The sequence below is a fragment of the Salvia hispanica genome, chromosome 3 (genome assembly GCF_029641045.1).
Source record: "Salvia hispanica isolate PSC_SH4W2 chromosome 3, Shi_PSC_v1, whole genome shotgun sequence".
Taxonomy (NCBI): Eukaryota; Viridiplantae; Streptophyta; class Magnoliopsida; order Lamiales; family Lamiaceae; genus Salvia; species Salvia hispanica.
The window spans coordinates 16,436,701-16,461,598 of NC_142694.1; the positions used below are offsets into that span (position 1 = coordinate 16,436,701).

Here is a 24,898-nt window from a genome sequence, read left to right on the forward strand (position 1 = left end):
CTCTTGTAGTTATTTGATTATTCTTGGGTTTATTCCTTTCAATTGCTTGATCACCACTTGATTGTGTAGGATTGATTAGATTAATCGGGAGATGAAATAGTTAATCTGGAAATAGGAATAGTTCACACCTTAATGCAATAAAACTCGGGAGAGTTGAGGTTTTGAGTGAGGTCTTTGACCTAATCGAGCTTTTGGGAGTTAGGGGTTCAGGATTAGAAGGGGACTTCAATCCTAGCGCTTAATCTACAGGTTTCTCACCTCGGGAGGGGGTTTAATCTATAAATGTGGTCGACTTAGTAACTCTAGAGACACCAAAAGGTAAGACAAATTGATTGGATAAGAGCTTGGAATTGTGCATCGGATCCTTGAGTTCTACAATTTTCTCCATATTATCTTTTTCACTCTGTGTTTGATTACTTTTATTTATCTATTTTGTTTGCATTATATGCTTTTCATAATGTTAGAACAAAACCAAACATTTCCTGATTCTAGATAGTAGTCAACATTGGTTCGTGGTAGTTAAGTGGATACGAATTTGTCTCTGTGGGATACGATATACTCTTGCTTGCTATTTGCTACAATAGCCCTGTACACTTGCAGGTATTATTTGGGTAAAATAAAGTTAAGTCAAGTTTTTGGCGCCGTTGCCGGGGACAATTTTGTGTCATTATAGCTTAATATGGTGATAATAATAGAGATTACTAATCTAGATTTTATTTGCTTTATTTTTATTTTTAATTTTGAGTTCTCTAATTCTTGTGTGTCCTTGGGCAGGTTGTATGCACACGCGTTCTAAAGGTCCACCTTTAGAGCCAATCGATCTTGAGATCGAAGCATCCAACAGGAAGAGGAACGCACAGAGAAGGTTAAACCAGAGGATTCGGGTATCTTCACCCAATCATAGGCGTCTACCTTCCCCTGTCCAGAGAACTCCGTCACCTAGTCCATCTCCACGCCCATCTCCAATCCTAATGGCGGACGCGGAGAACAACAACAATGAGGATCCTGTTATTCGTCAACTTCGTGATCAGATGGCCAACATGCAGAGGCAGTTGGATGAGCAGAACGCGAGACCACCAATCCAGCCCGTGCAGAATCTGTATGCATATAGACGGGTTAACAATCCACCAATCAATAATGCTGGGATTGCGGCCAACAGCTTTGAGTTAAAGCCGGGATTGATAAACAGGGCAGAGGCAAACGCATTTGGTGGAACAGGTTCAGAAGATGCCAACAAGCACTTGACCAAATTTATACAAATCAGCAACACGGTGAAGGCTAATGGGGTCTCCGATGATCAGATTCGCCTCAGATTGTTCCCTTTTTCTTTGAAGGATGACGCCAGGGATTGGTATGATAGCATGGATCCCAACTCGGTCGAAACTTGGGACGCAATGGTTGAGCTTTTCTTGGATAAATACTATCCCCCGAGCGAGGCACTAAAGCGCCAAGCTGAAATCATCTCTTATGCAATGCACCCTCAAGAGAATATTCACGAGGCATGGAAGAGATTCAAACACTTGATGAAGAGATGCCCCAACCACGGGTTAAGCCCGGGGCAACAGATCGTAACCTTCCATAGAGGAGCCACTCCGGAGGCAGTACGCGAGTTGAATATGAGCGCAGGGGGGTCACTACTTTGGCTGGGAGAAAACGAGGCATTAGAGGTGATTGAGAGGGTGGCCTCCAACGATGATGGGTGGAAAAATGAGAGAAGCAAAACCTACAGGGTGGCATCCGCATCGGATGTTGACAAGATGGACATAATGGCCAAGCAGCTGGATTTCTTGACTAGTAAGTTCAGCAGTATGGAAACAGAGCCAACTGGGCTCGAAAGTGAAGAGGTGAATTATGTGCACCAAGGAGGCAACAATCGGAATTTCAACAACAACTACCGCCACCATCAAGGGAGTGGTAACTTCAACAGCTTTGGGAATAAGGCACATCCCAATTTGTCTTATGGGAATCCTCACAGCGCCCTGCAGCCACCTCCGGGGTTTCAAGTGTCGAATGGACAGATCATTGAGCCGAAGAAGAATGAGCTTGGAGATGTCTTGATGACGTTTATGAAGCAGACAGGGGAAATAATGGCTAATTCTGATAAGAGACTGAAGCAAGTAGAGACAGATGTGCAGAGCCTAGGCATTCACATGAAGAGCATTGATACTCAGATGAGCCAGATTTCACAGGCTGTGGGTATTCAACATCAACCGGGCCAGTTTCCCTCACACACCATTGTCAATCCCAAGGACTGCAAGGATTGCAAAGCCATCAATCTGAGGAATGGCAAAAGCTATGAAGTTCCAACCATGCCTGCAGAGAAGGAGAAGATCTCACAAGAAGGGGTGGTTATAGAAGATGTAGTGGAAGAAGAGGAAGAGCCAGTGGAGGAAGCACCGCCTCCCAAGGCAAACACCGTGATACCTGCACCTCCAGTTGAAGTTAAAATTCCATTCCCACAGCGGGTGCAGAAGAAGAAGCTAGATGATCAGTTTTCTAAATTTCTTGACATTTTTAGAAAGGTACACATCAACATTCCGTTGGTAGAGGCGTTGCAGCAAATGCCTAGCTATGCCAAATTTCTGAAAGATGTTATCTCCAAGAAGAGGAGATGGGTGGAGCACGAGACCGTCAACTTGACGGAAAGCTGTAGTGCCATTATCCAGAAGAAACTGCCCGCTAAGATGAAAGATCCTGGAAGCTTCACTATATCATGCATAGTGGGGGATAGCCAAGTGGGCAAGGCACTGTGTGACTTGGGAGCGAGCATTAATCTTATGCCGTTCTCGTTCTTTAAGAAGCTGAAGATTGGGACACTGAGGCCCACCACCATCACACTCCAGATGGCCGACCGATCTGTGTCGTATCCAAGGGGGATTGTTGAAGATATACTCGTCAAAGTCAATGACTTCATCTTCCCTGTGGATTTTGTGGTGCTTGACATGGAGGAAGACCGGGATGTTCCTCTTATACTGGGAAGACCTTTTCTAGCTACAGGGAAGGCAATGATCGATGTGCAGAAGGGAGAGCTCACACTCCGACTTAATGATGAGAGCGTCACATTTTCTATCTACAATGCAATGCAGAGGCATGATGATGAAGATGCAAGGAGAGTGGAGCACTGCAACATGGTTAAAGTGGTCGATGATTGTGTAAAGGAGGTGGCTCAAGCCATCTCACCACAAGACCAATTGGAGCGATGCTTATCGCAATCTATCTTCTCTCCTTACTATAATGATATTAATGAGCCTAATACTGATTTGTTAAACTTTGTAGGTGTTCTCAATTCAGCAGAGGAGATCCCTAGGTTTCGACAGAAATTCTTACCATTGAAGGATCCAAATGAAGAGGAGAAGAAGGAGGAAAAGAAAGAGGAGTTGAAACCGTTGCCGTCACACCTTAAGTACGCATTTCTCGGGGAGAATGATACTTACCCGGTAATTGTATCATCTTCACTCACTACTAATGAGCTTGATAAATTGCTTAGAGTGCTTAGGAAGCATAGGGGTGCAATTGGGTGGTCCATCTCGGACCTCAAGGGGATAAGTCCTACGGTTTGCATGCATAGGATTCTTGTAGAAGAGGGGTCTAAACCCAAAGCTCAAAACCAAAGGAGACTTAACCCGATAATGCAAGATGTGGTGAGGAAGGAAGTGCTTAAGTGGTTGGATGCCGGGATTGTTTATGCTATCTCGGATAGTGATTGGGTAAGTCCCACCCAAGTGGTAGCTAAGAAGGGTGGGATGACAGTAGTAAAAGGGGGAGACGATGAGATGATAGCCACTAGGCTGGTAACCGGGTGGAGAGTGTGTATAGATTATAGAGCCCTTAACGCCGCGACTAGAAAAGACCATTTCCCCCTCCCATTTATTGACCAGATGCTAGATAGGTTGGCGGGGTATGAGTACTATTGCTTTTTAGATGGCTACTCCGGATATAATCAGATCTTAATTGCCCCCGAGGATCAATATAAATCTGCTTTTATTTGTCCTTATGGTGTGTATGCTTTCAGGAGGATGTCATTTGGCCTTTGCAATGCCCCAGCTACCTTTCAAAGGTGTATGATGTCCATCTTTCACGACATGGTGGAAGAAATAATGGAAGTCTTCATGGATGACTTCTCCGTATTTGGTAGCTCCTTTGATAATTGTTTACGGAATCTAACTCGTGTGTTACAGAGATGTGAAGAGACACACTTGGTGCTCAACTGGGAGAAGTGCCATTTTATGGTGAAAGATGGCATTGTGCTCGGGCACAAAATACCTGCAGGAGGACTTGAGGTGGACAGAGCTAAGATAGTGGCGATTGAGCAGTTGCCACCACCATCCAACGAGAAGGCCGTGAGGAGTTTCCTTGGTCACGCCGGGTTCTATAGGCGGTTTATTAAGGACTTTTCTAAAATTGCTAGGCCTTTATGTCATTTACTTGCTAAGGATGTCAAGTTTGAGTTTTCTCTTGAATGTTTGCAGGCCTTCGAGACATTGAAGAAGGCGCTTGTGAGCGCACCCGTGCTCATCTCACCGGATTGGTCACAGCCGTTCGAGATCATGTGCGATGCTAGTGATGTGGCCGTGGGATCTGCTTTGGGCCAGAAAAGAGACAAGATTTTCAGGGTGATCTACTATGCAAGTCGGACACTGGATGCGGCGCAGGCAAATTACACTACTACCGAGAAAGAAATGTTGGCGGAGGTATATTCGTTCGATAAATTCCGTCCCTATCTCATTGGGGCGAGGACTATTGTGTTCACCGATCATGCCGCTATCCGCCATCTTTTCGCCAAGGTGGATGCCAAGCCGAGACTGATACGGTGGGTCTTACTTCTACAGGAATTTGATTTAGAGATTCGAGACAGGAAGGGATGTGAGAACGTAGTAGCCGATCATTTGTCGAGATTGGAGCACTGTTTTGAAGGAGAGAATTTGAAGAGGCCGATAAACGAGGAGTTCCCCGATGACCACCTCTTCTATGCTCAAGGTTCATCGCCATGGTACGCGGACATTGTGAATTTCCTAGTAGCCAAGGTGGTCCCGGAAGGCCTCAACAAGTATCAAACGAGGAAGTTCTTTCATGATGTCAAATTCTATTTTTGGGATGAGCCGCTCCTATTCAGAAGATGTGCAGATATGGTCATTCGAAGGTGTACCCCCGATGAACAATGGGAAGCTGTGATAAGAAATTGCCATTCAAGCCCCACCGGAGGTCATTTTGGAGCAAATCGAACAGCGATGAAGGTGCTCCAGTGCGGATTTTATTGGCCAAGCATTTATGGAGACTGTCAGAAGTTTGTTCTCCACTGCAATGAATGCCAGAGGACGGGGGGTATCTCTAAGAAGAAGGAAATGCCGATGACTACTATTATGGAGATAGAGCTTTTCGATGTATGGGGGATCGACTTCATGGGTCCCTTCCCGCCATCCTCCGGTCAACAATACATCCTTTTGGCGATTGACTATGTCTCCCGTTGGGTAGAGGCAATTCCTGCTCTGGTCAATTCCTCTAAGGTGGTGATAAACTTTGTGAAGAAGAACATTTTCACGAGGTTCAGGGCACCGAGAGCCTTAATAAGTGATGGGGGGTCTCATTTCAAAAACAAGTGGCTGGAGGTTGTGTTGAGCAAATATGGTGTCAAGCTTCGAATCACTTCTCCTTATCATCCCCAAGCCAATGGTCAAACTGAATTGGCCAATCGAGAAATCAAAGGCATCTTGGAGAAGACGGTGAATGCCAATAGGAAGGATTGGGCTTTGAAGCTCGATGATGCACTTTGGGCATATAGGACGGCTTATAAAACGCCGATCGGCATGTCACCTTACCAGTTGGTGTTTGGAAAATCGTGTCATCTTCCAGTGGAGCTTGAGCACAAATCATATTGGGCAGTGAAGCAGTTGAATGCTGACTACTATAAGGCCGGAAAGGAAAGGCAAGCTTATCTGAACTTGCTCGATGAGTTTAGGAATGAGGCATTTGAGAACTCAGCAATCTACAAGGAGCGCCTCAAGACGTACCATGACAAGAGGATAGAGAAGAGGGAGTTTTTCCCCGGAGATTTGGTGCTACTGTTCAATGCACGTCTAAAACTCTTCCCCGGGAAGCTCAAGTCAAGGTGGTCCGGCCCTTTCAAAGTCAAGACAGTAATGAAGAATGGAGCTTTGGAGCTCGAAGCTGATGATGGGCGAGTGTTCGCGGCCAATGGTCAGAATGTGAAGAAGTTCCACTCTATGGAGCAAAAGGAAGAGGTGTTCCGTCTCTCCTTGGAGGCACAGTGATACACTATGGAGATGTCGAGCTAACGACTTTAACCAAAAGCGCTTTAGGGGAGGCAACCCCTAGTAGGTAACTCTATTGCTTTTTGTGTGATTTGTCTTTCGATTTTTGGTGTGTTTGTTTTTCTTTCCTTCTTGTGGCTTTCGTATCTTTAGTTTTTTTTGTTTTGTTCCCTTTCTCAAGTATCTCATCGGATGTGGATTTGGTTTTTGCGGGGGAACTGACATTTTGCAGAAATAAGTTGGAAACACTGGTAAAAAGGGAGTGAAAATTCGGATGGAGAACAAAAATCTGCCCAGAACAAGTCACCCGGCCGGGTGGTTTTACCACAACAAATGTACCCGGCCGGGTCATATACTTTGCAAAGAAAAATTCCAGAGGGGACTGTATCACGACCACCCGGCCGAGTGAATTTTCTGTTCAACAATTCCACCCGGCCGGGTCACGACCGAACAGCGTCGGGATTCCAGTGAGTATTAATTTTCTTTCACCCGACCGGGTGGTTTATAAGTTGAGAAATTCCACCCGGCCGGGTCCGACGCTGCGAAACCTATGTATAAAAAGGTATGTCTGATTTCTACTTCCCTCACCCGCCCCCTCCACCCGCCTCCCTTTTCCCCCCCAATTTCTCTCCCTCTCACACACAATTTCACTCAACATCTCACTCATCCACCACATATTACACCCCCTAGCTTAAATTCCTTCTTGCTAGAGTGTTTTGGTCCGATTATTTTGTGTATTTAGAGGAGTTGTACCAACACACTTGGGAAAGGGCCCTACTTTTCGATTTTTCTCTCACCACAAGCAACAAAGGTATGTTCTTCACCTCTAACCCTCTCTACCCATGGATATGATGTGCAATGTGTGATGGGTATGAAGTTTGTAGCCTCTACAAGTTGAATTGGTGATAGTCTTGTGCTTAATTTGTGAAATTGTAGGGGTTTTGGTATGAATTTTGCTTGTGGTGAAGTCTTTGAGTATGCATTGTTGACTTGAGAGGTTACATTAGCTTGTTTGAGTTGAGTTTGAATTTGGGCATGAATAGGGTTGATATTCTTTCGATGTGAGGATTTTATTGTTGAATTTTTTTGATCTATGTAAGTTCCGGGATTGAGTCTATCTCCCTTCAAGGATTTTGGTGAACAATAGGCATAGAGATTGAGTCTATCACCCGAAAATTGCTATGTTGCGTTTATAGATTTTAGAAATCGAGTCTATCTTTCTAATTTCTAGCTAGATTACTTGTATGTCCTAAAGTTTGGGGGAGTCACTAACATTTCTCTTTTTAGGTACCCACTACTGATGGCCCCGAGAACACTCAAACCACAGAAGGTCGGTGTCACCCTTCGAAAAGGGGAAAACAGGAAATGGGAGGCTTTGGCGGCACTAGACAGCATACCGTCCAGGTATCAAAGTCGGGCCACTTTAAACGGACTTGGAATTCAGCACTCCTGGGATATCCTTGTCCAAGCTGGACACCTTAGCCATTTGTTTTCATTGAAGCACGGGTCCTACAAAGCCCTCACGGTGGAGTTCTTCACTACCCTCACAGTGGAGTCCTCGGGGAGGAACATCAACTCAATGTCCTTCCGCCTTGTTAACGAAGAACACACAATTTCTGTCGAAGAGTTCAATGAACTTTTCAAACTGATGGAGGAAGGTGAGGAAGGCATTCTAGAGGATCCCCAGCCTGAGGGTTATAATAGAAACGAGTTTTGGAGCTTAATCAGCAGCGAAGCGGTGTTCACCCCATCCAGAGCCAAGATCAACTCAATCAGAAACCCTGTCCTTCGGTACATGGCAAAGGCCTTGGTCTACTACCCTTTAGCTCACACAGAAGCAGGCAGCATGTCCACAGAAATACTATTTGTGTTGTGGGGAATGCTCAAACGAAGGAGGATCAACATTGGGCATTATATAATCAAAAACCTGGAGAGGCAGTCAAAGAGACAGAGTGGCAAGTTGTGTTGTGGAGGAATTGTAGCGGCATTGGCCTTCAAGTTTGGAGTGAGCTTCGAGGGAAGGACCCCAGATCCCGGTCCCATGATATTGGATTGGGACACATTTAAGAGGTCCAACATCATTCTGGTTGATAGACGGGGCGCTGGGTACTTCAGGATAGATCAAAACACGTGCATTAGGTTCCCCGACCCCCAGCTTTTCGCAGTCAGCGGATGGGGCTACCAGACCAATTGGAAAATGGATACTCCAGACCATTTGGAGAAGATCGAGAGTGACCCCCCTCAAGGGGAAGGAGCCGCAGATGCCGTGCCCAATTATGTGGACCCCGCATATCTTCCACAACCGCATATCCCTGAGGAGCTCATGCAGATAGAGAACGCCCAAGCAGCTATGAACGAGGATGATGAAGAGCCTGCCACGGAGAATGAAGAAGGCCAGAGCAGCCAGCCCAAGAGGAGCCGACCACGAGGGAGGCCATCCAACGACAGTTACTTGGCGGAAATTGCTGCAGGAGTTCGGTCACTTCGGGTGAGCCGAGACCAGCAGGAGGCCCGGTGGATCCAGGCACAGCAGTGGAACGCGAACGCCGAGGCATGGAGGTTCCAGTGCGATACTCGACTTGACAACTTTGGAACTCGCCTGGATCACTATGGAGAGCAGCTTCAGCAGCTACAGACTCGTTTCGATGCTAGTGATGCCGCCAGCCAGGCCTTCTACCATGCATACTACGCGAGGTTTCCACCGCCGGCCGAATAGAGGTATCTCAACCATCCACTTCTCTTCAAACTTATCCTATCCTCTGGCTTGAATAAGTTTGGGGGGGTTCTGACGTGGATTGGTTGTTCCATTTCTCCATGTGCTAATGATGTGCACTTGTGTTATTAAGTCTTTTTCTTTTTAATGTTTTATTTGGGGTCATTTGGTGTAAGTCCCGCCTGTGGGACTCAAATTCGAATATGGATGAATGTAAGATAATTGATGCTAAGTACGGGGTTGATGGCTTATGATGATAATTGTTTTTTTCTTAAAAATTGTGGTTAGAATGGCTAGGGATTGCGTAATCATTCCATGATTTAATTGCGAGTGAAGTGCTTGTTTGCTTGGTCAATGCTAATCCCGGTGAGATTTGAGCCATACTTTGTTCATGTGTGATTTGATTGGGTAACTTGTTTTTGTTTCTAGAACTTGCTCCTCGTCATGTCAAGTCTTTATAGTGGATGTGAACTTAAGAGATGAAGTTAGGCATTCTTTGATTATCCTCATATATGCTTATAAATCCCTAGTTAACCTTCATAGCCAAAATTGTGTTCGATAGTTGAAAAGGGAATGTTCGAAAGACCTATAAAAGGGGAGAAAAGCACAAGGTTACAAAAGATGGGAAGATATGCATATTCGTTCAGAAAAAAATAAAAAATGGAGGTATAAGCTAGACGAAGTCTAGAAGAAAAGAGGTGGAGAGAAAAGTATTGTAAATAAATAAATAGTGTGATAGGGCTTTGAAAAAGGGGGTCTTGGAAGGAAACTTGATAAAGCCGAGTATCGAGAATCATTTTGAGAAATGGTTGTTGTGGAGATGTGTGCCTTAATTACATTCTTTAGTCACTATAGCCTAAATTCACCATACCGTCCAAAGAGCCTACATTACAACCCAAATAAAGACCTTTCTGATCTTAGGTTCGCTTTCACATCAGAATAGAGGAGACGTTTGACGTTGAGCAAGCCTATGGCAAGCATTACATGTTACTTGATTCGAGTGTTTATGGTACTTCTTATACACTTGAGTGAGAAAGAATAAAAGGGAGAAAATCACACCTCCTAAACCTTGTGAGAGCATTGAGACCAAGTGATATACGAGACAGTAGCTTCAATTATTGTTTGGATAATTCTTGTATGTATCCTACATTCGAGCTTGTTTGAAAGTTTTCTGAAGCAAAACATCAATCCCACCTCTATGCATGAGTTTGTTCTTCATGATTTCTTATTCTTACTTGAGGACAACTAAGAGTTTAAGTTTGCGGGAATTGACAAACTCGTATTTTAGTGTCATGATTGGTATGTTGATATGCTTAATTGTTGAATTTTTGTGCTCAAAATGGTTAATTCCAGCCAATTACTATTTGTTTCGGAGTTCACGTGTTTGTTGAGTGTTTTAGGCAAAATAGGCAAAAAGGAAGTGAAACAGAGTCTCACCCGGCCGGGTGAGATATTGGGCAGAAAAGCCACCCGACCGGGTGGCATTGAGAAGCCGCGAAGAATACAGAGAGTTCGAGTGAAGCCCCACCCGGCCGGGTGATTTTACAGTACAACAATTCTACCCGGCCGGGTGGAACATTTTGGCCTGCGTAATTCCAGAGAGTGCCAAAAGAATCCCACCCGGTCGGGTGATTTTCCTATACAATAAATCCACCCGGCCGGGTACGTATTTCTGGCGATTTTCCAAGCCAAAACGCGATTTTCTGAAAGAGGGAAATAAGAAAGGAAAGCTAGGGCAACTCCACTCATTCTGGACCGCTGTGAAAGACACGACCGATCTCTCTCAAGCACTCTTGGAAGAAGATTGAAGATTCAAGCTTCAATTCCTCCGCCAATTGTACTCCGTATCATGTTTTCTATTGTTTTCCTTAGTTTAGACTTGTTTTCTTCCATGAATATGAGTAGCTAAACATTACATGTAGAATTCTTGGTGAAGATGCATTAATTTCATAGTTTTTATCCAATTGATTTTATTCTTACCTTGCTCTTGTAGTTATTTGATTATTCTTGGGTTTATTCCTTTCAATTGCTTGATCACCACTTGATTGTGTAGGATTGATTAGATTAATCGGGAGATGAAATAGTTAATCTGGAAATAGGAATAGTTCACACCTTAATGCAATAAAACTCGGGAGAGTTTGAGGTTTTGAGTGAGGTCTTTGACCTAATCGAGCTTTTGGGAGTTAGGGGTTCAGGATTAGAAGGGGACTTCAATCCTAGCGCTTAATCTACAGGTTTCTCACCTCGGGAGGGGGTTTAATCTATAAATGTGGTCGACTTAGTAACTCTAGAGACACCAAAAGGTAAGACAAATTGATTGGATAAGAGCTTGAAATTGTGCATCGGATCCTTGAGTTCTACATTTTTCTCCATATTATCTTTTCACTCTGTGTTTGATTACTTTTATTTATCTATTTTGTTTGCATTATATGCTTTTCATAGTGTTAGAACAAAACCAAACATTTCCTGATTCTCTAGATAGTAGTCAACATTGGTTCGTGGTAGTTAAGTGGATACGAATTTGTCTCTGTGGGATACGATATACTCTTGCTTGCTATTTGCTACAATAGCCCTGTACACTTGCAGGTATTATTTGGGTAAAATAAAGTTAAGTCAAAGACTCAAGCACGAAGATTAGACTAAAACATAACTACAACTTCAGATCGACAACTCCAGGTAAGAAAACACTTAGAAATTAAAAGCAACAACTAGATCTAATTTTCCTAGGCAGAATGAAGCAAACTCGAACCAAAGCGACATACGAAATAGAAACTTCATAATTTAAGCGTTGGAACTTCACAAAGTACTTCAAAAGGCAACAACAATGAGTGTTTGCAACAAAACCAACGACGAAAACAAGTAAAGATTAAACTAGAAAGCAAAATAACGATTGTTTGGCCACTCTGGGCGATGATACTGCTATACTACTATGGCAACTGGCTGGAACGGTGGATCGATGATTTCTCCGGCAGACTCTTGGACGTCAAGTGACCATAGCTGTGGCGAGGAACGAGAGGTTGGACAATGCTGAATGACTGATCTTCTCGAGAGAATTCTACTAAGTGTGTTTTTTTGAACTGAAAACTTAGAGCTCCTAACCGAACTCTAAGGGACCAACTCTAAAGGCGAACTCTTTTCTCTCTCTCCAAGTGGCTTCTTTTATAGGGAGGCTTGTCTAGGGGTGGGTCGATACGATATATCGTATCGAAAACGTTGTATCGTGTATCGTATCGAAAATATCGATATGAAAGAATTTCATATCGTTATCGTATCGAAAGTTTCGATATATCGAACTTTCGATATAAAAAAATTTCATATCGTTATCGTATCGATATTTCGATATATCGTATCGAAATTCGATATATCGTTAAATATCGATATATATCGAAAATTTCGATATATATCAAAAATATCGATATATCGAAAATTTTCGATATATATCGTATTTTCGATATAAAACGATATATCGCGATATAAGGAAATTCATATCGTTATCGTATCGAAAACTTACGATACGATATCGTATCGTATCGAAAATTACGATATATCGAAAATTTGATAATTTTTCGATATTTTTCAATACGATACGAGCGATATATCATTTTTTCGATATTTTTCCCCAGCCCTAGGCTTGCCCTTGCTTTTAGGGTAGACTTTCTTCAAGTTTTGACTTTTCTGCCCTTGTTAATGATCATCCCAGCTATCCTTCTTCTCCATCTCGAGCCTTTTCTCTGGCATGCATCCTGGTCAGTATTGCACCCTTCTAGCGCCCTTTTCACTTGCGTCACTTGAATCATCTCCTACTGACTTGGACCCTTTAATCCTGCACACTTGAGCAACTGTTTTGCAGATAATACATGCATTTCACGACATACTGACCAATAACCAAAGCTTAGAATACGACTTATCAGTCTTAGAAGGATTGGATATTGGACCTGCACAAAAGTTTGTGTTGGTTTACCGATAGCATTTTAAAATCTTATGCTTTGCCTTTCACTCATCATTACTGTTTATGATTTCATTTGATGTGTGTGTTTTTTCAAGAATCATCACTTTATTTTATTTTAGATCCTTGAGTAATGCATATTAATAGAATTAATTTGTGTATTCTTCGAAGTGAAGTTACAAGTGATTGCTGCAACAAAGGGCGAGAACCTAAATATGAACCAAATAGCAACTTGGCACCTAGCCTCGTGGTCCACAACTCTAAACAATCTACAATAGCAACTTATCTTAGCAGGTTTGGATCCTTCCACGCGAGAGGAATTAAAAGAGGAATTGTGGCAAGAAATAAATGAGCAATGACCGAAAATGAAATATGACTTTACGACGACCGAGGAGAAGATGAACTCGATTTGATATTTATCATAAACTAATCACAAAATTGGATAGTATGTGTTCTTTTTTCTGTACTTTGGTTGTGTTTACGTAATACCTTTGGTTTACCTATTAATTTTCATTTTGGTATTTTTTGTGATTGGATTTGGAGTTCGTTTTTTGTTTAATTTGATAATATAACTAAAATTAGGATATTGTTGTATATAGGTTAATAGAATAAAAAAAGAATCAAGAAGAAAAACAGAAGAATTATCGACGAAAAAATTTTGTTGGTAATTATCAACGGATTTTCTAAATCAAGTTACCGACGTCGTTTTCTGTAGGAGACGCCGTCAGAAAAATTACCGACGAACTATGATCCGTCGGTAAAATTACCGATAACAAATTACAAATGGAAAATTTTCACTAGTAACACTGTTTACCGACAAAAAAAGAAATTTTCCATCGATAATTTTGGTGTTTTTTGTAGTGTAGCTTGCATAGAGTCATAATTATCTGAAAATAGCTCGTAAAAATTGAAGCACACAATAAATTTATTTTAGAGTGAATATCTTTTTTTGCTCCGCAAATTTTGTCAAGATATCATTTTTGGTCTGTAACGTTTCAAAATAGCATTTGATGTCCATAACTTCGACTTTGATATGATATGAACTACTTTTTCAATGTTTAAAGAAAAAAAATTGGGTCAAAATACCCTCAACTATAAGTTACTATCATTTCGTAGTATGTGTAATAGGAAATATAGCACCAAATGTAGTTGGAGATTTCTAGTGCAAAATCATGAATCCACTCTCTCCTTTATTAAAATATTTAATTTTTTTTTCTATTCCTTCTCTTTTTTCTGTGTTTAAGTTCATGAGGACTTACTTCCTATTAGAGAAAGAAGAAAGAAAGAAAAATTAAATATTTTAATAAAAATAGAGAGTAAATAGTCTGAATTGTCCTTCGCTTTGAGAGTATTTTTCATAAAAAACATTTAAACAATAAAAAAATAGTAAATCATATGATATTAAATTGAAATTTATAAGCTTCAAATAATATTTTAAAATGTTAAAATTAATATTAACAAAATTCGCAGACTAAAAAAGATATTTCCCCTTCATTTTTATGTGCAGCCGACGACCGCGTGCACAACTTTTACTTTGGTTTATTTTACAAGGCAGACTTAATACCAAGGATAGGCTATTCAAGCTCGGCTTCCCAGATGTTGAAGATAATCTTTGTGCCTTTTGCAAAGAGCATTCGGAAACAGTTTCCTACATCCAGGGGCGGAGGGAGGGTGGGGCCCCCCCTACTAATTTTTTTAAAAAACTAGGGGTATTTTAGCAATTTCACATTAATTATAATTTATAATATATATATATATATATATATATAATATTAAAGATAGATTTCATCAAAATTATACTCTCTTCGTCCACGAATAGGAGTCTCGTTTTTTTATTTTAATTCGTCCGCGAATAGGTGTCCCGGTTCACTTTTACCTGGTAATAGGTCTCAACTTCCACTAACTCATTCCTCTCACATTTCATTTAAAACTAATATATACAAGTGAGACCCTCATTCCACTAACTTTTTTCCACCCACTTTTTTTAATATTTCTTAAAACTCGTGCCACCCATAAATGAGACTCCTAATGGCGGACGGAGGGAGTACTCTATAAATCGTTTCCTCTTAATTAGTTTTCTCCTTCTGCTGCCATTCTACTCCTTCTTCAGTGTAATCTGAAATCTAGTTATATAAAATTAGGTATATTTTAAAACTCAAATATAATTCAATTGGTTTTTCTACATGTGTTGTTTTTTGTTTGGCTGCAACAGTTATATAAATTGAGACCTAAATAATCATATTCAAGCTCTAAATTGGTACACATAAAATTCAAATGGGAAGAAAGAAGACAACTTATGTAATTCAATGGCTACGGCGGTTCGGTGTTGGAATTCTTTAACCCCTATTTTTAATTTGATGTGTATGTATTAATAGTTTTACACTATTTGATTTGTGACATCAACATTTTTGATTTGAGCATATTGTATATTTTGTTTACTCTTTCTTCTTTTAGTTGTAAAGCATAAGATGAACTTTATCCTTTTTTGTGTATGATTTATATTTTGCAAACTTAATCAATGTTAACTATTTTTGTAGGTATATGGATCGTTATTTCAAGAAACTTTCTTCCGTTGATTCTTCATCTGTTGAATGATTGTTTAGTTCCTTATATGGAAAAGGATGTGTTTGTTAAAGTTACCAATGGAACTATTATGCAGCAATTTCAGAAGATGAAGAATAGAAGAAAAATGTATGATGTGATTGCATTTAACTCTACATTTTGAACCTTATAATTTAACTTATATAATTTTTTTAAAATTTAAATTTGGACCCCGCATGATGAAATTTCTGGCTCCGCCACTGCCTACATCATCTTTGGATGCAAATATTCAAGTAGCTTGTGGTATTTCTGTTGTAGCCGCTAGAACATCTCCTTATGCTTGCCTATGGATCTTGTTTTATGCTTTATCTCTTGGTTGCACACACCCTTTTTCAAGTTCGATAAGAAGATTTGGACCTCGCTTTTTTATGTTGTCTCTTGGTCCATTTGGTGGCTGAGAAACGAGGTGACTTTTGAAAAGACTGAGCCAAATTGGGATATTGAGAAGAAGCTTATCTTATGGAGATTGGGATCATGGACTAAAGCTAGAGGTCTGGGATTTTCAATTTTACCAAGTCAAATGAGCGAGGAGCTACCCAAAGTTAGACGATGGACAGGAAAAGGTTAGGCAAAAAATTGTTGGACCATCACTACTTAATGGCCGTTACTAAGGTGATCTCTCTTTGTACTCCTCCATTTATTTTTCTGTGTGAGCTTTTATTGGATCCTTTTGTCCATTCGTTTTAGTCTAGTTGTTTTGGCTTACTATAGCCTTTTTTTATTTTTTATTTTAGACTTGTTTGTTATTTTGACTTGTTTATTCATTCTAAATATGGTTTGAGCCTTTATTTTATCAAAAAAAATGTACTGGCGACGACCCCTTCAATACGAAAATTGAGGAAGCAAAATAACACACTCACCCCTCCTCAGGTTAAAATGTGGCTGTGATCTTGTATGTACACATAGGTGGTGTTCGGTTGCTATGACTAATATCGTGAGACTATCCATTTAGGATTAAGTTGTGAGATTATTTTAGTTGGAGGGGAGAGGCTATAATCAATTATAATAAGATTATCCATCTAGGATTAAGTTATAGGGCTCAATCTTATGAACCAAACATGATACATATTTAATCATGAGATTTAATCTTGGCAACTGAACACCCCACGGTAGTACATATGTGTTGTGTATTAAAGTTTATAATTGTTGGAGGCATGATTGATATTGGGCACCTATGGAGAGTAGAAACAAAAAAAGAAATGATGCTTGTTTGCCAACACTCTACACTCTCACCAAAACCTATGCACCGCCCACTTACATCATGCATACGTATGTCTAACGCCACCAAACACTCCCTCTTTCTATTTTTCCATTAAAATGTTTCAACTATAGTACTCCTATATATAATATTTCCAAAATTATGGCATTGTCCTTCTATAATATGTTTAATTTAATGTCTTCAAGGGAAAACAAAATACACTGATCTTGATACTTTATTTTATTATTTAATTGACATATCATGTTCATTTATAATTTGTATAGTGGGAGTTTGAAGTTCAGTAGAGGTAGGGACATGTCACATGTTATGCTTCTGTTTATTTTTTCTTTTCCTGCCCATCATTAACTTAAATTTGAAGTTAATTCATGATTAACAATTTTGTTAAGAAAACATTATTGAGGACTTTGTTCAAGATGTCATAATAGGATAAACCTAATGTTGGGTGTTTAACCAATGAAACATAAAATCACTCATGAATATATAATGTGGTTTTGTGTGTGTGACATAGGAATGCAATAAGTGCTTATATGTAAAAGGATTCAATGCTAGCTCATTAGTATATTGCAAAAAGTGCATAAAGATTTGCACTTCACATATAGTATATGTCTATTGAGAAAAAAAAACTCACTTTCACTATTGTGTAGTTAATTCTATGATAAATTTCAAAGTAGATAAAAGGTGTATAGTGTTTTCAGTTACTATGATTCAAACTAGGTAATTTTAGGAATTTGGAGAAGTGTCTAAAACCTTAAATTATGCATTATCCAAATTGATGCTTGCTAGTTACATTTAGCAACTGAAATGTTGATGGGATTAAGGAGATACAATGCATCTATTAACCTTTATTTGTTACTCAATCACGTGAAGTTTTGATTGGTCCATCTTTTTCTATCTCATGATATCACATATTAAGAAAAACTAGAAAATGCCAACACTTTGAGAATGCACACACTCAACACACGCACACAGCACTATATTCTGATTTGGAAATAATTTAGGATGAACAGCTACCTATAACACGAATTTTTAGTCAGCTTTGCAATTATAAATCCTTATTTTAAATGTCCTTATTTTAAATGTTCTCCCTCCGCCGCCATTAGAAGTTTCATTTCTTAATAGCACGGGTTTTAAAAAATTGTTAAGAAAAATTAATGGAAAAAAGTTAGTGAAGTAAGAGTCTCATTTGTATATATTAATTTTAAATAAAATGTGAGTAAAATAAGTTAGTTGAACGTAATAAAAATGAACTGGTACTCCTATTTACATATGGATTGAAATGAAAAAAAGAGACACCTATTTGCATATGGATGGAATGATCTCATCATCTTTCAATTTATGTACACAATTTGCATTTCCTATATTTTTTGTTACATAGCTGACTTAACATGCATGACTCACAATTAAATGCATCCTCAAATAGTACTATTTTTCTTGATTCGTTTTGTATCACATGGATCTCATATCTTATTTATTTATTTATTTATTTTCTTAATTTTCTTAATTTGCAATTGCATATTCTGCCTTGCCTAAACCGCTCCATTTTTTCTTATATGTGTGTGATGGGATTCTTTCAAGTTTCAAATCTTAGATTTTTTTCATGCACGCGTGATGAAGTCTTTAAATTTCTGTTCATTTTTCTTATAAAAATATAACAAAAAACTTGTCAAATTAAAATCCATTGCATGTCGTCTAGCGTGTAGGATGTGCGCGCCAAAATGATTGGCTAAGAAGGCTACGTGTATCACACGTGCTCGTGGTGAGCGGCCGGGCAACCTTAATTTCCTTTCCCTGCAGGGTGGGCTTACTGTTGTCTTGTTTCGATGAAACAAGGCAACATTTTACTGAAATACTATAGTATAACATATAAAAATAGTCTGAAAACCATCCAGAATGTTTTTGTATAACTACTTTTCCGTAACCTAACAATTTATATATACTTAAATAAAGACATACTGTAAATGTGGATTAACATTAGTTAGTCGATGAAGTAGAATCCATCAACTTCAAGATTCGACGGTGGTGACACTTGTTGAATGAGAAAGATGGAAAATTGCTTCATCAATGGCTAGTGTCATGCAATCAGATGGAATGATGGCACACAAATGCCCCTTGAGGCCCACCATCAAATATTTAGAGCACAAAGCAAATAATAGATTAATGTTTGCAATTGAAGAGATCATAACATTATAATAGGGTGGTTTGGAACTTGGGAAATATGGTGGGTAGAAGTGGGGTTGGAAAGTGATATAAAGGAGAGTGGAAAGGTAACAAGCTTTTTTCTTGCCAAAAGTCAAATAGGCCCCTCCTACCATCAATAATCACAATCATATCTCTACTGCTCATGATTCAGAATGGAAGAGATTTGCAACCAAGATTCATCATCATTGCCTATTTTGATTAATAATTATTAATTTACTATTATTTTTTGTTTTTCTTGGAGGCAAAAAGAAAACCCTAGCTAAAAGAAACCCTAGATTTATTCACACCCCCCATTTTTTCAAAAAAGGAAGGCTGATTTGTAAATATCTAGAGAATATTTGTGTTCTCTTGTTTAGTTTCTTTAACAAAATAAATGAATTAGTAAGGTTTTGCGAAATAACGGAATTTTAATTATTGGGCCTTCTGAAAATAATATAATCACTTTTAATTGGCATAGTCCAAAACAATAGATAAGAGAAATAAAAAGAATTTACACTTGTGCCATGTAATGATTTGATGATTTCATGCATATCAGAAAAAGTAAACTGGGATTTTGGGAACCTTATAACTAGTAAATTAATTTGAAGATGGTGGAGTGTGTAATTAAATGAGATGAATTAATTAAAGTATATTACTGTTTGCTATTTTGTAGCAGGGATACTATTGCCATAGGATCCACAAAAAGATCACAAAATGAGTAGATATTTGGTGTGAGTCATGTGCTCAAAAAAGTTGACAGTCCATTTGCAGAAGCAAACAAAGTTAAAGAATAATGTTAGACAACTCAGCCTCTAACTTCAAACATCCTACAACATTCCTATTGTTTTTGTCTGCGTTTTTTCAACCTTTTTGGTGTTTACTATAATGATCCACAAAATGTATATATTATCCCAAAATTTTAATTCATCTTAACAAATACTACTATAAGCCTATATTATGAATCAATGATTCTTCAAAAAAAAGGCTATACAATTTTGGGTTAATGATGGCAGTTGCAACTATACAAATCCTACTTTGATTAAAGAAATACTATCAAATGTACATATGAAAAGTATTATTGGGGATTTTTATGCGATTTACTGAAGAATCTATCCTATATATGCACGGATCTTTATTTGGATAAATAATTTATATTTATAAACTTGCATTCAACAATTATTTATAAACCATAACTTATTTAATTTTCATACATAGCAATTAAATTTCTACACATATAAGTCGAGTAGTCAAAATGAACAAATACTCACACGCTTAAGCAAGTGATCACATTAGGGAAACCTCAACTCGGTGCTCGGGGAGGGGACCTTAACGCCCGCGTGTGCATACACACATATGCCACTCAATCATCGTTGGTCAATGATCGTGTGCCACGTGGCACATCATCGAATTTTCTATTTTCTATATCATATTTTTATTTAATTTTTTATAAATCCAACTGCTATTTTTAAAAATTAATTTCCATTTTGTATTTCTTTTATAATTTTAATACCTTTTTTTAATATAAATATACCTCTAATTTTCTACACATCTCTTTATCATATTCTTTCCAAATTTTATCCAAATTCTACTGTGGGTCCAAACACCCTTACCAAAACCAACTACAAGGAATGTGTCGGTTTGTGCCATGCTCTTAGTCAAATTGGGACTCTCATATATATATATGTACATTTTTCTTTCAATTGAAATTGATTGTGTACTTTTTTTAATGAAATTAATAATTTTCTTTTATTTGCAGAATAATTTGATTAGAAGTTAAACTTTAAAAAAATGATGAATAGGAAATAATATATGATTAGAGTAATACTTAATAAACTGCTACTACTAAATGATTGTGGATAATGTGGAAAATCACCTTATTGTATTTTACGGTTTACCAAGTACGAAATGACAACAATTGAAAGAATTTACCGTATTTATTAAAAAGTGGATATATTGTGTTATTTTTTTCTATGCTAGATCCGCCACTGTAAGACGAGGGATTGCATTTCGCTCCCTTGTCTCGACAATATCCATATAGCTCAGCTTAAAAGACCTCATGGTGTGCAAACTTCTTTAATTATTTGTATTATGTAGGTTGAGTGACTCAAGTCCTCTGTGCAGCAAAGTCCACGGGACACTGTTTATCACCCAATACAATGATCATAGTATCTCACTTTTTTTATATTATGGTTGAAAATAGGATGTCAATATTAAATTCCTTAATTAATTCCGAATCAATAAATTAATTGAACAAAATGCGGGGATTAACTTTATCCTTAAAGTAACATCACAGACAGCTTTCATAGGCCTCCTCATTGTAGTGTGTGGGCTCAGACTGTTTACATTCAGATATGTATATTTCTCTATTCTCAGATTGAATGCTGCCAAGAGTAGTGGAAAGGACAGGAAAAGGGCCATTCTTGCTACATTCCATTTTATTTTCTTTTCTATTTAGTGGTATCATTTTATACACGAATGTCATAATATGAATTGAAATACAAAAATACAAAAATGATAACTATTTTAATAGAGGATCTAGTGGCGGATGGTGGATGTGACATGAGTGATTGGTATGTAACTATATATATATATATATGGTATTGTTCACATTTAGCAGAAAAAAAAATCTCTTTTTTCCCCATATATATCTCTTCTTAAATCCTTGCTCCAAGCCCTTTTCCTGTGTGCTGTTTGTATTGAGCAAAAGCAGCAAGAATTGATCTTGAACACACACTAGGAGGTGAAGATGGCTTCTGGTGCATCTCTGAATCAGAGCTTGTTTGAAGAGCAAGAAATGATAATGTCATCACAGCTTGGGATATTCCCTTTCCACACAAACATGTCATCATCTAATTTCCCACTAGGGTTCAACCAGCCCCTCAAAACCCTCTCTCCTCCTTCACCTCTCACAACTCTTTCTGATCACTCCACACTCACTAAGCAGAAGGAAGACTTCCCACCTCACTTCTCTGGACTCCCCCAGCTTCTCTCTTTGCAAAGATCAGCTTCAAATCACTGGTAAAACACACACACATGCCAAAGTTTTGATTTTTAGGCACTTTTTTTATGGAAAGATTTGATTTTTAGGCATTTTTTGATGGAAAGTTTTGATTTTAGGGCATGGGGTGGGTTGAGTGATTGCATGAGCATGAAGAGGAATGGTGGGGAGGATCACCACCACCTCGGCGTGGCGGCGGTGAAGATGAAGAAGATCAAGGCAAGGAGAAAGGTTAGAGAGCCCAGGTTTTGCTTCAAGACCATGAGTGATGTGGATGTTCTTGATGATGGCTACAAATGGAGAAAATATGGGCAGAAGGTTGTCAAGAACACTCAACATCCTAGGTAATTAATTGATTGATTTTCTTCTTCAAATTGTTTTAATTCATTGATTGCTGAGAGCATGACTTTTGTGAAAGAATGTTAATGAGTTGGGAAATGTCAGATCTCATGCATGAGCAATCGAGTGTATGCATAATTGTTTCTTTCATTATTAATCAATTTACCAATTGATTAATTTTTGTTGATGCTCAACAAGAAAGAGAAAAAGTGAAGTATAATTGCTGATTTATTACAGCAAAACACAGACTGTGTGTAGTAACTAATAACTGATGCATTATTGTAGTACAATGTTGTTGTTAATTCATCTTAAACTCAAATCTTGAATGAGTGGGAAAACCCTAATAATAATGGTCATAATAACTACAATTATTATGCTCATATCTCCATCCTTGCTACATATATTTTGAAATGAGGATACCTTTTTCATGATCTAGCTTTAGGGTTAAAAAGTAAATCCAACTTTTTATTACCAAATGATTACAGTATACATATTCTTTTTTTCCCCTCTTAAAATTTGTAGGAGCCATTGCTCTCAATTACCAAAGTGTGCAAACTTTATATGCTATCCAAGAGAGCCCACTCTGTCTATTAAAGCAAAATGTTTTGATCATGAATCCAGCCATTGCCAGTTTGATATTGCAGTACTACTATGCCCATTGCCACCTCAATTTTTCTTCTCATTGTCCTTTTTTTCTCTCTTTTTCTTGTACTAGAAAAACCCATGATGATTTTCCACTGTGGCACCCTACCACATTTGTGCATAGTGATATATCTTGGGCCATTGGTGTAAATCTTAGTCCACCAATAAAATGTTGCACCTAATAATGTACACAACACATATACATATATACATAGTTTTTTCTCTATACTAATAGTACTTATCAATATATGCATCATTTGAAGCAAATATTTATTTTGATGGAAGATGTTTTATGTATGTAGGAGCTACTATAGATGCACACAAGACAATTGTCGTGTGAAGAAGCGCGTAGAGAGACTAGCAGACGATCCTAGAATGGTGATAACATCGTACGAAGGAAGGCACATCCACTCTCCATCACACGACGAGGAGGACTCTCAAGGCGCCTCCCAACTCGGCAACTTCTTCTGGTAATGCCATGGAAATAGATCTCCATGGTTGTATCAATTGTGTTTTTACTCGCCTTATACTTAAGAAACCTCGAAATAACGACACTCCAAAGGGATAGAAACATTGTAATTTCATTATGATATCGTATCAATGCGCACCACCACCATGCAATTCGGATCCTCCTTCTCGTATTGTATTTCAATCTCGTATTTTGCTCCACAAATAACCGCTACTAGGTGTAACTCGTTTGTTATGCCTAGGCGTGTACGAGATTGAAATACAATACGAGATAGAGGGTATCGTACGTCATTTATGCAGCCCTCATTTTAGTGGGCTGCCACTGTTTTGTAGTTACTATCATGTATGTGAACTCTTCTAACATGTTTAGTGGAGTGGGCTTGCATTGTAACCTTGTTTTCAACTAGTATTTCATCAAGTCTTGGTATTATTTGATCTCAACCTTGTACTTATATCTGATTTAATCTAAACTTTCATGAACTTAAGCATTAATTGAACATCTATTTAACTGAGAGTTTTGTCATACAATTGGAGAAGCTGAGAAACTTAAAAATATCAAAATAGACAAGGAATGGAGATTGAGACTTCTTGTATGCAATTTTAAGCCCAATTTTGATTATGGGCCTATAATCCGGATTGGTGAATTGCAAAAATACTAGTGAAAAAAACTGGGACAGTTTACATATCCAATCCAATTTAACTCTCTTTAACTATTTGTTGGGCTAGAATATTCAATTAAAACATTGACTATTTGAACTCAATTTAAATAAGATACATATATAAATTATATGAAAAATTAAGTGAATAGTAATAGGAGAAGTGAAATTTTAAAACATGCTATTGTGAGTGTTGAATGATTATGATGAGAAAGTAGATGTGACTATGTGAGAGTCACGAACAAATTAAGTAAGATACCAATATTCGATAATTATTTTTTGAATTCATTATTTGAACTTATCATTTTATCTAAAGCGTTGAGATCAATACTCTTTTCTGACTATGGATTATCAGATACTTGCAATTTTTTGTATTTCCAATGGGTTTGGATTATTATTTTTCTATTTTATTCATATCAAGAAATGTGTATTTTCTTTGGCTCGAAGGTTCTGTAAAACCGTTTCTGCGGAGTATCATCATTGATGGCTTTTGCGAATATGAAAAAAACGAATTTGTAGTTTTTCAACGAAAAATCCCAAACAAATTGATGTATCCAAGAAATCATATCTAAAGTATTCAAAATTCAACATAAAAACTAACTGAATTGAGTAAAAAGCAAAATATATAAAATAATCCTAAAAAAAAACTTAAATTAATTATTCAAAATTTTCGATTTTAAAAATGCCAACTACCTATTTTATAGCCGCTTCTCCTATTATTCAGTTTTTTCGTATTTTGTTTGAAATATTTCAGTTATGCAAAAAGAATATAAAAAGAATAAAAATGCCACCTGGGTATCCACGTGGCTCGTGAAAAAGTTCCACCTCCTTCACTGCCTCTCTCCATCTTCCCTGTATAAAAATTGTTT

At 38.2% G+C, this 24,898-nt stretch overlaps 2 protein-coding genes across 3 annotated transcripts; both read left to right on the top strand.

Annotated features, from left to right (window-relative positions):
- The first annotated feature begins 779 nt into the window (after positions 1-779).
- LOC148930262 (uncharacterized) lies at positions 780-6,269 on the top strand. The gene is made up of 3 exons (XM_089066402.1): positions 780-3,161; positions 3,318-3,437; positions 5,910-6,269. The coding sequence occupies exons 1-3, from the start codon at positions 780-782 to the stop codon at positions 6,267-6,269; spliced, it is 2,862 nt and encodes a 953-aa protein (XP_088922528.1).
- A 15,267-nt stretch (positions 6,270-21,536) lies between these two features.
- Positions 21,537-23,814, top strand: WRKY13 (WRKY DNA-binding protein 13). 2 transcript variants are annotated; one of them, XM_048114728.2, is made up of 3 exons: positions 21,537-21,944; positions 22,032-22,268; positions 23,208-23,814. In XM_048114728.2, exons 1-3 carry the CDS (start codon positions 21,673-21,675, stop codon positions 23,377-23,379), a joined length of 681 nt encoding a protein of 226 aa, XP_047970685.1. In that variant the 5' UTR covers positions 21,537-21,672; the 3' UTR covers positions 23,380-23,814. The 2 variants fall into 2 exon arrangements, with proteins under 2 accessions (XP_047970685.1, XP_047970686.1); XM_048114729.2 differs by having other exon boundaries at positions 21,539-21,944; positions 22,044-22,268.
- Positions 23,815-24,898: the final 1,084 nt, after the last annotated feature.

Coding starts and splice junctions, on each gene's coding strand:
- LOC148930262 (XM_089066402.1), top strand. CDS start 780: ATGCACACGCGTTCTAAAGGTCCACCTTTAGAGCCAATCGATCTTGAG. Junction 3,162..3,317: donor TCGATGATTGTGTAAAGGAG/GTGGCTCAAGCC, acceptor AGGTTTCGACAG/AAATTCTTACCATTGAAGGA. Junction 3,438..5,909: donor GGGAGAATGATACTTACCCG/GTAATTGTATCA, acceptor GACTACTATAAG/GCCGGAAAGGAAAGGCAAGC.
- WRKY13 (XM_048114728.2), top strand. CDS start 21,673: ATGGCTTCTGGTGCATCTCTGAATCAGAGCTTGTTTGAAGAGCAAGAA. Junction 21,945..22,031: donor AGATCAGCTTCAAATCACTG/GTAAAACACACA, acceptor TTTGATGGAAAG/TTTTGATTTTAGGGCATGGG. Junction 22,269..23,207: donor AAGAACACTCAACATCCTAG/GTAATTAATTGA, acceptor TTATGTATGTAG/GAGCTACTATAGATGCACAC.